This window comes from Lutra lutra, chromosome 6, assembly GCF_902655055.1.
Source record: "Lutra lutra chromosome 6, mLutLut1.2, whole genome shotgun sequence".
Lineage (NCBI taxonomy): Eukaryota > Metazoa > Chordata > Mammalia > Carnivora > Mustelidae > Lutra > Lutra lutra.
Window position 1 is genome coordinate 131,161,769 of NC_062283.1, and position 16,905 is coordinate 131,178,673.

At 37.7% G+C, this 16,905-nt stretch overlaps 1 protein-coding gene and 1 long non-coding RNA gene across 6 annotated transcripts in view; one reads left to right on the forward strand and one right to left on the reverse strand.

The window, feature by feature from the left end:
- The window catches only part of AK9 (adenylate kinase 9), a 118,376-nt gene that overhangs the window by 14,578 nt on the left and 86,893 nt on the right, over positions 1-16,905 (reverse strand). For 4 of the 5 annotated variants that reach the window (XM_047733716.1, XM_047733718.1, XM_047733717.1 and 1 more), the window contains 4 exons: positions 16,284-16,349; positions 7,497-7,703; positions 6,740-6,958; positions 3,383-3,596 (listed from right to left, as the gene is read on the reverse strand). In XM_047733716.1, coding sequence (XP_047589672.1) covers positions 3,383-3,596; positions 6,740-6,958; positions 7,497-7,703; positions 16,284-16,349 — 706 coding nt within the window. The remainder of the gene's footprint in view (positions 1-3,382; positions 3,597-6,739; positions 6,959-7,496; positions 7,704-16,283; positions 16,350-16,905) is intronic. The other variant, XM_047733719.1, reaches the window with a different exon arrangement.
- LOC125102468 (uncharacterized) lies at positions 3,498-7,689 on the forward strand. The gene is made up of 3 exons (XR_007128136.1): positions 3,498-3,601; positions 4,600-4,753; positions 7,545-7,689. It is a non-coding gene; the product is annotated as an uncharacterized LOC125102468 (long non-coding RNA).

Here is a 16,905-nt window from a genome sequence, read left to right on the forward strand (position 1 = left end):
AATGGATTTGTTTTTTTTTAAATGTTTGTGAACATTTAAAAAAATTTTTTTTTAGAGAGAGTGCATGCGCTAGTGGCAGGAGTGGGGGAGAGAGCCAGAGGAAGGGGGAGAGATTCTCCAACAGGCTCCATGACCAGTGCAGAGCCAGCTGCAGGGCTTAATCTCATGACCCTGAGATCAGGACCTGAGCTGAAATCAAGAACTGGACGCTTGACCAAATGAGCCACCCAGGAACCCTTACATTTGTGAATGTTTAGAATATGACTATTAAAGTCTCTTCCACCATGTTAAGAGGTTTAAATGGGCAAAACAAACTTTTTGAACTGGAACAAAACTCCCCTTTATTATTCCTGGTGACAAATTTATCTTTGACCTCATCTCTCCCCTTCATTCTCTATTTAGTCCTTAAGTCCTATTGTTTTCCTTTGAAATATCTCCTGTATCTGTCCTTTCCATTTTATTCTCATTGCGACCAACCGTTGCTCATGTTGTTGTCATGTCATCCTGAAATACTACAACCAACCTTTTGATGGACTATTGGCCTTAAAAAAAACAAAACACAGTACAAAGTTATACAAAATTCAAACATTATGGGGATATAGTTTACCCAGTGCCTTTTTCAACAATGATTAAGACAGTGGATTTTTACTCTTTAAACTATTAGCACAATAAATTATATTTCAATTTTTTAAAATATTATATTAAAATCTTTTATATAATTTTTATGTTAGTATAATATTTATATACTGTTATTTGACTCTATTTGTGAGACAATTATTTGACTCTATTTGTAATTTGTAATATCTTTTCTTGTATTATTTTGTTAGGTTTTAATATCAGAGTTATGCTAATTTAAAAATCAATTTGTATTCTTTATAACTTTTTGGATAAATGACAATAATTTAGCCCATATAAATATTTGATTATATTTAGTGAGGACTATACTCCTTAATTAAAAAAAAAACACTGGAAATAAATTGGGAAACTCATTGTCTTTTTTTCCCCTGCTGTGAAAAAGCTTACAAAAACACAGGAATTATCTCTTGTGTTTTTTGATTCTTTGGAAGTTTGATATAATTATTCTCTAAAACTACTGATTGATCCTGGATTGTTTTGGAATGGGATTATATTTTTGAATGATTTCTCTTTAATAGTTATTATCCTATTGAGGTTTTCTATCTCTTTTTGAGTGAACTTTGATAGTTGGCTTCCTGGAGAAGTGCCAGTAGCTTTTAGGAGATTCTTTTATACTTAAGAATAACAAAGGCCACAGCAATAAGAGAAAAGATAAAAACCTATGATCATTTCAATAGATGCAGAAAAAACATTTAACAAAGTACAACATCCATTTATGATAAAAATCCCTCAATAAAGTAGGTTTAGAGGGAACATACCTCAACATAATAAAGTTTTTATATGAAAAACCTACATCATACTCAATGGGGACAAACCATTCAGGGGAGAGCTTTTCCCATGAAGTCAAGAATAAGACAAGGATGTCTACTCTCACCACATTTTAAAAAGATTTTTTATTTATTCATTTGAGAGAGAGAGAGCAGCAAGAACATGAGCAGGGGGAGTGTCAGAGGGAGAGAGAGAAGCAGACTCCCACCTGAGAAGGGTGCCTGACTTGGGGCTCAATCCCAGGATCCCAGGATGAGACCTGAGCAGAAGGCAGACCCTTAACAAACTGAGCCGCCCAGGTGCCCCCACTCTCACCACTTTTATTCAACATAGTACTGGAAGTCCTAGCCATAGCAATCATACAATGAATAGAAAGGAATAAAAGGCATCCAAACTGGTAAGGAAGAAGAAAAACTTCACTATTTACAGATGACATGATACTTATTATACATAGAAAACCATGAAGACTCCACCAAAGAACTCTTAGAACTGATAAATGAATTCAGTAAGAATACAAAATCAATGTACAGAAATCTGTATTATTTCTGTATACTAATAATGAAGCAGCAGAAAGAGAAATTAAGAAAACAATCCCATTTATAATTACACCAAAAATAGTACCATATCAAGGAATAAACTTATCCAAAGAGGTGAAAGACTTGTAGTCTGAAAACTACAGAACACTGATGAAGGAAATTGAAGATGACACAAACGGAAAGATATTTCATGCTCATGGATTGGAAGAACAAATATTGTTAAAATATCTCTACCAGCCAAAACAGATTTAATGCACTCTCTATCAAAATACCAACAGGATGTTTCACAGAACTAGAACAAGCAATCCTGAAATTTGTATGGAACCACAAAAGATCCCCAATAGCCAAAGTAATCTTTAAAAAGAAAAACAAAACTGGAGGCATCATAATTCCAGACTCCAAGTTTTATTACAAAGTTCTGGTAACCAAAACAATATGGTACTGGCATGAAAACAACACAGATCAATGAAACAGAATAGGAAACCCAGAAATAAACTCACATTAAATAGTCAATTAATCTTTGACAAAGCAGGAAGGAATACGCAATGGGAAAAAGACAATCTCTTCAACAAGTGATGTTGGGAAGACTGAGCAGCTACATGCAAAAGAATGAAACTGGACCCCTTTCTTACACCATACACAAAAATAAAATGGATTAAGGACCTAAATGTGAGACCTAAAACCGTAAAAATCCTGGAAGAGAGCACAGATAATAATTTCTCTGACACCGACCCTAGGAACATTTTTGTATTTATGCCTCCAGAGGCAAAGGAAACAAAAGGAAAAATAAACTATTGGGACTGTATCAAAATAAAAAGCTTCTGCATAGCAAAGGAAGCAACCAACAAAACTAAAAGACAACTGATGTGGGTTTTTCATATAAAAAAATAAATGGATACACTTGATCTTAGCCAAAAGCCTGAGAAGTGATTGATAGATGAATGGATAAAGAAGAGGTGGTACACACACACACACTTACACACACACACACACATGCACGCATATATACACACACACACAAACACACACACTGGAATATTACTCAAGTCATAAAAAGGGACAACATCTTGCCATTTGTAACAACATGGATGGATCTACAGAGTATAATGCTAAGCAAAGTAAGCTAGTCAGAAAAAGACAAATACTACATGATTTCACTCATATGGGGAATTTAAGAAACAAAACAAACAAAAGAAAAAAGAAAAAAAGACACAGCCAAAAAATATACTCTTAAGTATGGAGAACAGATGGTTTCCAGAGGAAAGGTTGGTGGGGGGACAGGTGAAACAGGTGAAGGGGACTAACATTTATCTTGATGAGCACTGAGTAATGCATGGAATTATTAATCACTGTTATCGTACACTTGAAATGAACGTAACACTGTACGATAACTACATTGGGATGAAAACAACAACAAAAACAGAGGCAAAAACACACCTTACCTGTAGTTTTCCCAGATTTTGGAGGTCCCAGAATCATAATCCTAATGGGCACAGTAGGCTTAGGTTTGGGTTGGCGGATATATTTGATTGGGTTCTTCATAAATTTTTCTTTAGTTTCCTTACTAGATAAAAAATAAATATACTGACGATGGATTACAGCATGGACTGGATTCTCTGAAGTTTCAACTGGTTTGATGGTCTCTCCTTCACTTAGCTGCAGTACATACACAATTGAATTCAACAGGTTTAAGTTATTCAGCATTTCCCCTAAATACATTTGAACAAATTTGTAAAATAAAATCTTTCTTACACTACATAAGAAAACTAATTGTAGCCAAATATTATTATTAAAGACTGTACTTATTCTTTATACATAAAGAATAAACTATTTTACCCCCACATACGGCTGATGAAATCTCAACTAGCTTTCAGCTTATGACAATTTCAGTTCTCTTACTTCCTTTATAATGTATTTAGTGTGTTTTTGCCAAATACTGGAAAGTTGTTTGTGTTTATTCATGTGCCAGTTTAACCTCACAAACAGGTCCATTCCTAAGGGGGTGTTATGGATGAAAATGTGTTCCCTCCACTGCGTAGGTTGAAACCCTAATCCCCAAAGTGACTGTGTTTGGAGATAGGGCCCTTAAAGAGGTAATAAGGTTGAGATCGTAAGAGTGGGGCCCGATCCAGTAAGACTGGTGTCCTTATATGAAGAGGAAGAGACACCAGGTGTGCATAAGCATGGAGGAAAGGTCATGTGTGGACATAGTGAGAAAGTGATCATCTGCAAGCCAGGAAGAGAGGTCTCACCAGAAAACCATCCCTGCTGACACTTAGATCTTGGATTTCCAGCCTTGGAACTGTGAGAAAATAAATTTCTGTTGTTTGAGCCACCGTGTCTGTGGTACTTTGTTCTGGCAGCCTGAGTACACTACTACAGGCGGGGTCCTGGGTTATCTTTAGGGGAATACTGGTAGGACAGATCCCACAGGCTTCTTATCCACATTTCATATAGGCAAATCCTACTCACGTAAACATCAAGAGCAGTCAAAAAGGGGACAAAGACTTAAAAGGCTGTTTAAGGTCTAGGTGTGGAATGGAGTGGGAGGAATAGTCTCACATATTTGCATTAGGTCAAGATGAGAACTGGGTAATTGATCTTAGGTTTGGATATCTTTTTTTTTTTTTTTTTTTTTTTTTTTTTTTTTTTTTTTTAGAGCATCAGATGGCCAAGTATCAGCCCATACTTGACAAAGGAGATGTGAAGCAGTATGTTTCAACATTGCTCCTTTACCAGAGCTACACCAAGACAGTTGTCACAGGTCAATGGTATTGTCTACATCAACATTTTTGGGCTGGAGTAAATGCTAGGTATAAGAAGAAACACAGGGGTGGCATGGGCATGTCTGCTGTATGTCTTGTATTTGGTTAAAACCAGAAAAGCTGAAAGTCTAATGATTTCATTTCAAATTCTCAAACTGAGAGTCCTTACAGTAGTTTCTGTTGTTACTCAAAATACCTAGCATGTATCCTTTCTCCTCTGTAGGTCAGACTACACATAGTGTCATCAAATCAGAAATATTGAACTTGGCTCAGTTAGTTAAGGGGCTGACTTTAGTTCAGGTCATGATCTCAGAGTCCTGGGATCAAGACCCACATCAGGCTCCCGCCTGAGCTGGAGGGTGGGAGGCTCTGTTTCTCCCTCTCTCTGCCCCTCCCCACCACTCATGCTCTCTCTTTCACTCTCTCCAAATAAATAAAATCTTAAAAAAAAAAACTGTCAGGAACCCAGAAAGATTCAAAAAGCCCTGAAAAATGCTTATTTAAATGCTTAAACCCTTCTTACGACCATGCGCTCCTTTCTCCACAAGGCATTTTTGTGTGGTCCTGTTATGTTTGGACATAAGTCCTTTCTCCCTAAATACGGTTCTGACTTTGTCTGCTTCCTCCCCTTTCTTTCTTGTCTCAGAGAGAAGGGCATGACTATCTTTCAAAAGCTTTCTAGGTGATTCTAATACATGCTTAACTTTATCTAATTCTCTATGGAGGGCACTATATTCCAGCATGGTATTTGAAAATGTTTCTCTTGACATCCTACGGCTAAGATAAAGAAGATGGCACAATTAAGTAGAACTGAAATTGATTATGTCAATATCAACCAAGAAGGAGGTTTCAAGTAAATGCACAAGGCTCCATTTTGGATCCCATCTTCCAAAATACTTTTTATCCGTGACCAATACCAGTAATACATATTAATAACAGCTGTAAGTTTTACTGAGCACTTGCAAAAAGCCAAACACTGTTGTAAGCACTTTATAATAATTAACTCAATTAATCATTGTAACAATATTGTAAGGTAGGGACTCTTCTTATTCCCATTATGCAAATGAAATGACTCTGAGAGGTTAAGTAATTTTGTCTAAGGTCATTCATCTAATAAGTAGTGGTTTTGAACCTAGGCAGTCTGGCTCCAGAGGCCATAATCTTTTCCACTGTGCTGTATCATCGATGGAAATTATAAGTTACATGGGGTCACTATCACATGACGTTTTGATTGTCCTTATAACACTTAATATTATCTCTCAAGAACATATTTGTTTATTTACTTATTTATTGCCTATCCTCCCTCCCAATCCAACTAGAATATAAGCTGGAAGACAAAAGAAACATTGTCCATTTTGTTCACTACAGTATTCCCAGGGACTAGATCAGTGACTAGCATATTCTTGGTTGAGATTTGTTGAAAATCTTCCCATGTTCAAGGTTACTGAATTCTACCTGGATTAAATCTGTTTGTCCGCATTGCATAAAAATATGGTCCTTAGAAATGCTTGTTATGAACATCAATGCCACATTTTGTGTTGTGTCTCACACTTTCCAGTGGACTTTATAATCATGTATTTGATCACAGTGGCCTGGTGGCATGATTCTTTCATCTTAAAGGTAAGGAACCAAGCAGGGTCTTAGAATAGAACTAGGTCTTTGTACAGGGTCTGAGACCCTGGGTCCAGTAAAGAATCAAAGAGATTAAATGACTTACCTAAAATTAGGTGGCAAATTAGTACCAGGGCTCAGCCCTTTAGATGTGTAATTTGAAAATATTTCCATTACCCATCTTCAGCTACAAAGTTAAAACCAAGTTGGAATTGTGTTATCTCTACAGAATTAGATGGAATAAATTAAACCCTTTGATTACGTTCCATACTTCAGAAAGATAAAACAATCACATATTTTTATAGCAAGGTAAGAGTACTGTATAATGTTTACGATTTTTGAAATTGTCCTCTGTCTTCTTCTTAGACATACTTAAAAAATTAAAAGAAAGAACATGGCTTTTAGGCGCATTTGCTGCATTACCTTTACAGGGTCCCAGTAGCCAAACGCGCTTATATACTTATAGGTATAACTGAGCATTTTCTGGGCAAGGTGTGATGTTATCGGATAACATTTTTCAAAAATGCTCTCACGATTCTCCACCAGTGGTTGCAGTTTCATATTCATATTATATTGTACAATGTGGATTTTCCGAGCTCCATTGATGAGAATTATTGGTATCAAAAGCTTCTCAAATTCATCCTGATGAAAAAAAGTAATAAAATCAAATATTTTTAATGGGACGAAGTCCAGTCACAGCACATAGACGTTGCTGGTAACAGAAAGCTTCGGTCAAAAAAAAACCAAATTCAGTTTCTAAGTGGCTGCATATTGGCAGCTAAAATTTTTTTTTTTAAGATTTTATTTATTTATTTGACAGAGAGAGAGAGGGAACACAAGCAGAGGGAGTGGGAGAGGGAGAAGCAGGCTGAGTAGGCAGCCCGATGCGGGGCTCGATCCCAGGACCCTGGGATCATGATCTGAGCTGAAGGCAGACGCTTAATGATTGAGCCACCCAGGTCCCCGGCAGCTAAAACTTTTGACTCTATGTGGCTTCCATGTTGCCCTTGATTTATTAATTTGTTTTCATAATTGCAAGGGGTGCTGGCAAAAGGGAAGCAAACCCTAAAACACACATTTCTTTCGAAATGTTAAAAAGAAACCAAGACATAAACCAAATATTTGTTCCATTCTCAAATATTACATTTTGAATTGTGAACAGTAAAGGAAGAGTAATAACCTGGATTGCTTGTAAATTACTCATATCTGCTTCAAATTTTTCTCCCAGTTCGCCTCGCAGGCGCTCAAGTGCCTCCATCTCCTGTTCTTCGTCTTCCTCACTCATTACTTCCTCGTCTTTTGGAAATTCATCTTCCAGGATGTTCTCAATATCATCTTCATCTTCTTCAGGCTCTTCTTCACTGAAATCTTCATCTTCTTTGCCAACCTAAGGACGGACATGTTCTCTTTTACTACATATATAAAATACGCAACAAATGACTGTGCTAACTAATCCTTTGGAATATTCTGTGTCACTGGCTATTGGTTGATATGGCATGGTAACATTCCTTTAGTGACACAGTAAAACATTAAATATCTGGCACCCAGAAATTTAATCCTTTCAAGACACCATACTGATCCCATAGTAAATACATAAACAAGATATTAAATGTTCCTTATGCCTATGGCTGTGATAAAGTTGTGTTTGTTTATTTAGAGTTTTAATCTTGATTCCAGTTAATTTACATAGGTTATATGAGGTTCCGGTGTACAATACACTGATTCAACAATTCCATATATCACCTGGTGCTCAACACAGGTGGGCTCCTTAGTCCCCATTATCTGATTAGCCCATTCCCCCCACCCACCTCCAAAGCTGGTAACCATCAGTTTGTTCTCATAATCAAGAGTCTGGTTCTTCTTCTTCTTCCCCTCACCTCCCCCGTGGCTGATACCTTCACTGCTGTCGAGGTGGGGGGCTCACGAGTTCTTGGTGGGGCACTGGCTTCCTCTTCCCCTTCACAGGCTTCTGGTGCTCAGGATGGCACCGGCTCTGCAAATGGCAGCCACGTGCAGGTCGGGGTGGTACTTGGTTCTTGCCGGCGCGTGCCTAATGCTGCTGATGGTGGCCCACGCGTTCTAGCTAATGGTGGTCCACAGGTAGGAGGTGGTGCATTTTCACTGGCCAGATCTCTGCTTCCTGACCACCAACGTCAGCTTTTTGCAGTGGGCGGGTGGCTTCACACCCACAGGCTTGCAGTGAAGCAGCCCGTTTGGTGGAAGGAGTTGTGAACCTTCAGGTTATTGGGCTGGGCGCTGTGTGTCTGCTTGTTCCTCTCCATCAGGAAGCTAGAGCGGTTCCACAGGACCATCCGTCGCAGGTGGGTGGACAGGGCGCCTCTCACTACAGCCATGGAAGTCGAAAAGCAAATCTTATCCACATTCCTTTGTAGGTATCTTTTCTTCGTTTTAGAAATGCTTAAAATCTCTTATAATGAGCATCTTAAATTTCATGAGGAGGGACGCCTGGGTGGCTCAGTGGGTTAAAAGCCTCTGCCTTCAGCTCGGGTCATGATCCCAGGTCCTGGGATCGAGCCCCGCATTGGGCTCTCTGCTTAGCGGGGAGCCTGCTTCTTCCTCTCTGTCTCTCTCTCTCCACCTGCCTCTATGCCTACTTGTGATCTCTGTCAAATAAATAAAATAAAATCTTTAAAAAAAAATTTCATGAGGAAGTAGCTAATGTACATCTCTTTTAATTTGTTCTAGTTAGTATTTATTGAGCTCTTTGACCTTGAAGATCCTCTGCTTTCTTCAATATTTTGAACATTTCTTTCAATATTTTTAAGATTATTTCCTCCTTTATTTTTTCTCCTTTCATTTTTTTTTTTTTTTTTTGGAATGCATATTGGATGTTGATCCTCCTGGATTGCCGCCACATATCATCAGTTTTTTCTTTTCTTTCATGTTTTCTATCTCTTATATTTTTGTTCTGTATTTGAGAAACTTGGACTTTTCTAATCTTTTTATTCAATTTTTAACTAATTTACTTTATATATTTTAGCTTCTATGAACTCCTTTTTCTCTCTGATTTTTCAAAACATACTGTTTTTGTTTTCTGGATAAAAGTTCTTGAATTTTCTGAGAAAGATTGATTTTTTTTAATGTTTAGTAAGGTTTTCTGAACTGCCTATTCATTTTAGGCTCAATTGTTCTGTTTGCTCATCTTGTTGCTCCTTAGCATTGATAATCTTTCTTAAGTATATGGTAATCCTTGGTTTTTCATTCATTTTTATGAATGGGGGACCAAGCTGGTTAATTGGTCTGCAAGCTCTGGGTATGTGAGCAGGGCAGGTTGTATTGTGCTTCCATTTGAATGGGCTATGAAAATGAGACGAGACAGGCAGGATAGATCTTGTTCCAAATGATGGGAGGTACCAACCAACATTCCGTGGCACCTATCGTCTTCAAGATGGATTATTTAATTACTTTAGAAATTATTTTCCTTTTCTTCTTCATGGGGGCAAATGTCATTGTTAATAAAGAGCTGTGGTGGCCACCTTAAATAATTTTTGTGCAATTAACTTTCCTGGACTTTCTAGATAATCAAATTATAGGCACATAAGGAGTTCTATCCTTACAGAACTTTTCAACATGTATGTTGTTTTTTTTTCTTATTATATTTCTTTTGCTAGTTCCTTAAATACAATGTTGAATTTTTTAAAGGTTAATATCCTAAAAATATCCACAGCTAATTCTTCTTAGGAAAAAAGTATTTATTTTTTCATAAATGGCAATTTGATCTTTTGAAACAGTGTTGCTTTTTTCTTTTTCTGATGTGTTACACTTTTTAGGCCTTATGTTAGTTGATACATATTCTAAAATTCTAGGTCTCAGAGACCTGCCTCCGGTATGAAGGAAGAAGTTAATTTAGTCTCTAATAGATAACCACCATAAACCATGAACAGTACACCTCCCCCGCAAACACACACACACACACACACACACACACACACACACACACACACACACTTTATCTCACTCATTTAAGGGGCTCGAGAGTAAACAAAGGCAGATTTTGGAAACAGTAAAAATTAGAAGGGAGCATTTGGTTTAGGATGAGTTCTCTAATTTTGTGCATTTGCTCAGAGGGCAACCTCTGTTACAGTGGTGCTGGCATAGGGTGATTAAAACTCTGATAGGGAGCTTGGTGTCTTTCCAGCTGGGGCAACCAGGGGAAGGAGACACAACCAGGGCACTGGAGAGTGAGCGTAAACTTCAGATTTGAGAGAACCAGATAAGGAAACAACATGTTTAGTTTGTAAAGACTGTCCGTGTCTCTGGATCAGGCACATATGGGCTGTTTGAGAACAGTATCAATTGAGCTGCCACCATTGCCCGCATGACAGACTTTGCAGGTTTAGTCTTACCAAGTAAATTGCTTGCTAAAACAAAAACACCAGCCTTCTCTGGAGTTATATAACAGAATTCAGAATCTCTAGAACATAACGTTCATAATTCTAGGATATAATCCAAAATTACTCAAGATATAAAGGATCATGAGACATAACCCATTCTCATAAGAAAAGATATTGTTAAATACCCACTCTGGGTATTAGAGTTACCAAACAAGAACTTTAAAGCAGTTGTTATCTCTATGACTAATGAGGAAAAGGAAAATACATGGAAAGATAGGAAATCCCAGGAGGGAAATAAAAAATACAAAAACAAATCAAATGGAAATTTTAGAACAAAAAAATATAGTATTTGAAATTATAAGATAACAGATGGGTTTAACAGACTGGAGATGACAGAGGGAAGGACCAGTGAATTTGAAAATAAATCAAAGGAAATTATCAAAGTTAAAGAAGAGAGAGAAAAAGACTGAAAAAGTTAATAGCCCCAAGATCATGTGGAATGATAGTGAATGATCTATGTGGAATTGATTTTCAGAAGGAGACAGAGAGCAAAGAGAGCAGAAAAGATATTTGAAGAAATAATGTCCAAAGTTCTCCCAATTTAGCAAAAGACATACATTTACAGATTAAAGAAGCTTAGTGAAACCCAAACTAGATAAAATGAACAAAAGGACATGCAGGCATATCATAAACTATTGAAAAGCAAAGATACAGAGAAAATCATGAAAACAGTTGAGAAAAATTATACAAGAAAACAATTCAAATGACCATATTCTTCTCATCCCTCTGGTTCCCCACAACCACAGAATGAAGAGCTACAGAAATGGTAAGTATCTGGATAAATGTAAAGGACTTATTTTTCCTCTTAAAAATTTTAAGATACATGTGACTGTTTAAAACAAAAACTGTAATTTTTTTCTTATGGAGTTTATAATAAATTTGGCTGTAAAACAAGTAACTAGAGCATAAAGGGTGTTAGTGGAGCAGGGTTGGATGTAAATGGACTTCTATAGTCACAGGCTTCTATTAATTACATGGAATGATATTGACTCAAAGTAGAGTGGGAAAAGCTAAGTGTGTATAGAGCAACCACTATAAAACAGTACATAGAGGTATAAACTTAAAAGCCAATAGATAAATAAAATGGATTTCTAAAGTACATTTAAACAGTCTCAGAGATGGCTGGAAAGGGAAAAGAAAAAATAAAGAAGACAAACAGAAAACAAAATTCACGGTCTCATAGAAATAGGACTAGATTTGGGGTAAGCGCTCTAGTAACTTTCTGTCAGCAGGAGAAGGGAAGGACAAGGCTGGTTTGTGGAAGTTTATGCCAGAAGGGTGATGGAGATTATACTCAGAATGCTTACAACTAGGGAAGAAACGAGATAGGAAGAAATGGAAAGAGAAGAGCAAGACTTGTCCGAGTTCTAAGGCTTCCCAATACGGACGCACGTTAAGCAGACACTAGATTCCCTTACTATACCTGGTTGCCTTCTAAATGTGGATTTTTGGAGACACTATTCCAAACCATTTGTTTTTCAAACCTTGAAACTCAATCCAAGGGAGATGAATCGGGGTCGGGGAAGGGGGCGGTGGTCGGGAATGTGTGAAACAGGTGATGAGGATTAGGGAGCGCACTTGCCATGAGCACTGGGTGTTTTATGCAAGGGTTCAATCACTATATTGTACACTTAAAACTAATATTACACTGTATGTTAACTAACTGGAATTTAAGTAAAAGCTTTAAAAAAAAAAAAACTCAGTCCCCAACCTGTACACCCCATACACACCTTTGCTTTCCGTTCCATCCCAAAGTGCTCTCTGCATATAGACCTTTGGGCTTATATACTCTACCTTCTCCCTAGAAGGCCTCAAGGATGGTCTTGGCCTGGTGCTTGGTCCTGAACCTTGTTTTAACCTCATTTGAACTCTGACTTTGGCTTCCCCTTAGTACTTAGGGTATTTATCTGTATTAACTATTCACCTGGATGCGGTCTCTCACGATTCTGCTCATTTACAGTCTGGCTCCCTGTCCTGGCTCTTTCTGGCTTTTACCTGTCGGTAGCTACTCACAATTCAGTCAAAGAGACTGAGGCACCGGAGAAGGAGCCAGTGAACAGGAAGAGAGCCAGGATTCTGGAGCGAGGACCAGGACCAGGAGTAGAAGGGAGGCCTCTGAGGAACTGGAAAGTATGGAAACTAAATCTCTATACAAAGTGGCTGAATTACAGATTATTCTTGAGTCACACTTGGAGACTAAAATTCCACAAGATGGCGACATTTTCCTACAAAATTAATGCAAGCAACTCCCCCCCCCCTGCCCTCCCGACTGAAGTAATTTCTAACGTTAAAAATGTATTATCTGCTGCAAAAAATTCAGACAGTGAGGGCAATGACTTTTGTTAAGGGGGAGCAGACAAACCTGGGAAGGGCTTTATTAGCATATGGTTTCCCAATTAGTTGTCATGTCAAGGTGAGTCATGGAGCTGCACATTCTATACAAAAGGCAAATGGTGAAAAGGCCTCTGGTTCTGTTCATGAAAGTAGGTTCCAAGGTCTATGTAGAGTCAGAATGGATTTGAGTCAGGGTGTCCCATTAACTGATTATGGCAATCTCATTGGGTGAGCCTTGAGATGTTACACGTGTTTAGTTTTTCTTTGTCTGAGGCAGTAGCAGGACATACCATAAAATTCTCATTAAAGAAGTTAAGAAAATCCATACACAGTATTCATCTTTGATTCATTAAAAATTTCAAGAACTTTCTTCCCAATGTCAGTTTGTATAAATTAATTGTATGGGGATATATAGCCAATTTTGTCAACGAGTAAGTCTTAGGAGAGCTAACTTACAAAAACCTACTTAATTGATTAAGATGGAATATCAAATTTTTGAATGAAAATTAGTAAAAAAAAATCCCATCACTCTAATATTAACAGATAGAAAAATTATAAATTAAGAACATTTAAAATTTATCCTGAAAACGGATTCTCTTAAGAAAAAGCAGGTTTCCTGGGGTCCTGGGATCGAGCCCCGCATCGGGCTCTCTGCTCAGCAGGGAGCCTGCTTCCCCTTCTCTCTCTGCCTGCCTCTCTGCCTACTTGTGATCTCTCTCTCTCTGCCAAATAAAAAATAAAATGAGCATAGCTGTTGCAAGTAAAACAGTCACTTAAAAAGTATTAGTCTGTTTGAAAATGCATATATATATGTATATATATAATGACATGTATATGTTACTCTGAAAGTTTATATAATATATAGTTATATAAATACACCTTCCACACACTCACATATGTAATTGCTTGACTTCCTTTGTTCTTACAGCTCTCTCAACATGTCTATTAATATAATTTAAGCTATTGTTCTTAAAAACAAGGTATACATCTTTCCTGCATAAAAGAATTATAGTCTAGGTTTTCATGTCTTTTATATAAATTATCTCGGCTATATGACTTTTTAAAAAAGATTTTATTTTTTTGACAGAGAGAGAGACAGTGAGAGAAGAAACACAAGTAGGGAGAGTGGGAGGGGGAGAGGTGGACTCCCCACTGGGCGGGGAGCCAGATGTGGGGCTCAGTCCTGGGACCCTGGGATCATGACCTGAGCTAAAGGCAGACACTTGACGACTGAGCCACCCAGGTGCCCCTCAGCTACATACAAAAAAAAAAAAAAAAAAAAAAAAAAAAGGCAGGTTTAACTAAAAAATAGCAAAGGGGAGAAATTAAAGTATTATTAATTCAGGAAACTAGATACTTTTTTTTTTCATTTTACAATTAAAAAATCCTAGGTTCAGAGAAATTAAGAAACTTGCTCAAGGTTATACAATAGCAACAAAACAACTGTTGAGTCCCTACCATGTGTCAGCATTGTGTTAGGCACTGGGGAGCCAGCAGTGAACAGAGTCAGCAAGAACTAGAGAAAGGATAACAGTCTAGTTCAGCTCAACCCCAAAGTCTGGACTTTTTTGGTAATATGTTGCTGAAACATGTGGGGTGATTCCTTTTTTTTTTTTTTTTTTTAAAGATTTCATTTATTTATTTGACAGAGAGCACGCACAAGCAGGGGGAGTAGCAGAGGGAGAGGGAGAAGCTCTCGCTCTGCAGGGAGCCTGATGAAGGGCTTGATCCCAGGACCCAGGGATCATGACCTGAACCAAAGGCAGATGCTAAGCCAACTGAGCCACCCAGACACCCCTATTGGGGTGATTCTTAAGGGGACCACTAGGGATTCCCAAGGGCTAAAGGTAGTAATTATGCGTGAGCCCACGTTAGGATGTCTGGATTGTTTTATTCTTTTAATCCTAAACATCAGAGTAGAATTTCAGAACATGTTGGTTCAGGGAATGAAGAGTAGAATGCAGCCAGAAACTTCTGTCCCTTCTGTTCATGGCTGAACATCTAGTGTCAGGCATGCAGTGAGTGCTCCATTAAGGTTTGCTGATGGATCAGTGAAGATCAAGACCAATAATGAAGAGGAAGGTTCTTGTGCCTTAGATGGCGCCAGATGGCTCCAGGTCTAATGGTTTTTGATCGACTTTTGGTTGTAGATATTTTGTTTGGACAAAGAAACAATTGTTCTGGCCCCCTATTCTGCAATGTTTGGACCCTCAGTTACGGTCGCTGTGTATCAGCAGGCCTCTGTACTTAGTCCAGCACATCCATACCAGGGGGACACACGGTTCCGTGGGCAGCAAGTCCTATTTCCTGGGATTCCTCTCCTCTCCTTCCCCTTGTTGGGTTGAACGTTTTTATATGATTGGAAATCAGATCACAGGAGAGTCAGTTTTGAAAAGATGGTACAGGGTGCTTTATGCCAGAAGGAAATGGCGGAAGGCAGGAACCCTCTTACTGTTTGCCTTGTGTATTACAGGGGTTACATGTAAACTGACTGCATAAATACGAGCCGCCAGTAACTTCTTAGAACTAGCATGTCTAGTCACATCTCTTTAAATTCTGCACCCCTGAGTAGGCTTGGCTGCAGCACTGGTGTCAGCGCAGTCATTTCAGGATCAGCTCCTCTCCAAACAAAACAAAATCCATATCTTCAAGGTTTATCTTTTTGAAGAATCAGCAGATGGAGAAAAGGAACTATACTGAGTATCCTTGCACAATATATAAGTCTGAGAGTTCACAGGTTCTGCCTTGTTCCATTCTTTATCTCGACATAATCTTTACTTTAGGGCCAGCAAAGCTTCCCAGACTCCCTGTCTAGACCTCAATCCCAGACTCCCAGACTGCCTTCCTGCGGGCATGGGTTGCAAGTGTGAAAGGCAGAAATGAAAATCCAAAAGAAACATAGTTTAATGTAGTACTATATTTTGAATTCGATTTTTTAGATTTCTTCAGTGGTTTTCCTTCCTTTAAAAAAATGTTCATTTTTCTGATTATAAAAATAATGAAGGGTCCTTGTAAGTAATTATGGAATACCAAAAAATATAAAGAAAAAAAGTGATACATAATCTTACTACTCAGACATAGACTCTGTGTACTTCAAGACTTTTTCTAAACATCTTTTTATTTTATGCTGTCGATATGTAAATAATATATATAATATATAAATATTATATTATGGATATTCTGCCTTTTTGAAAAAAGCAACCATTTTATTTACTTACCTCCACTTTATGTCTTTTTTCTCTCTCTGCTAGAAGTTCAGCCCTTCTTTTAGAAATCATATCATCCTGTCATAGAAAGAGACATTTAAACATTTTAATGGATAATGATGAAATTACTTTTTATGTATTAGTGAATATATTTTTTCCCAAAGTGGGAATAGCATTTGGAGGGAAGGATGGTAAACTTTCCAGAAAATCTCGTGATGGTGGTACTTATGCTACTACATCCTGTACTTCTGGAACTTCTCATTAGCTATTTCCTTCCGGAGGATAAACAGCACATGGGGGCAGCCATTCTTTCTACAAACATTAGAACACCGTTTTGAATTTATTATTTATTTGTTTGCCTTGGTAAAGAGGTAGATTATGTACATGGAGAAATAGGGAAGCACTTGGAAGCAATTTGTTGAAAATGTTTAGTAATCTTTTATCATACTAATAAAATACAGCCTAACAACCTATTGGATAATTTAAGTCATAGTATCTCTCAGAGCTGGAGTTAATTGATTAGCTTATTTATTGACAAACAGCTCAATGCTTCCAATCTTGGTTTTGTTCTTTTGTTTTGTGTCGTTTTTGGAAACTCTCACTAGTAACGAAATACATCTCCCTGTACCTTCCT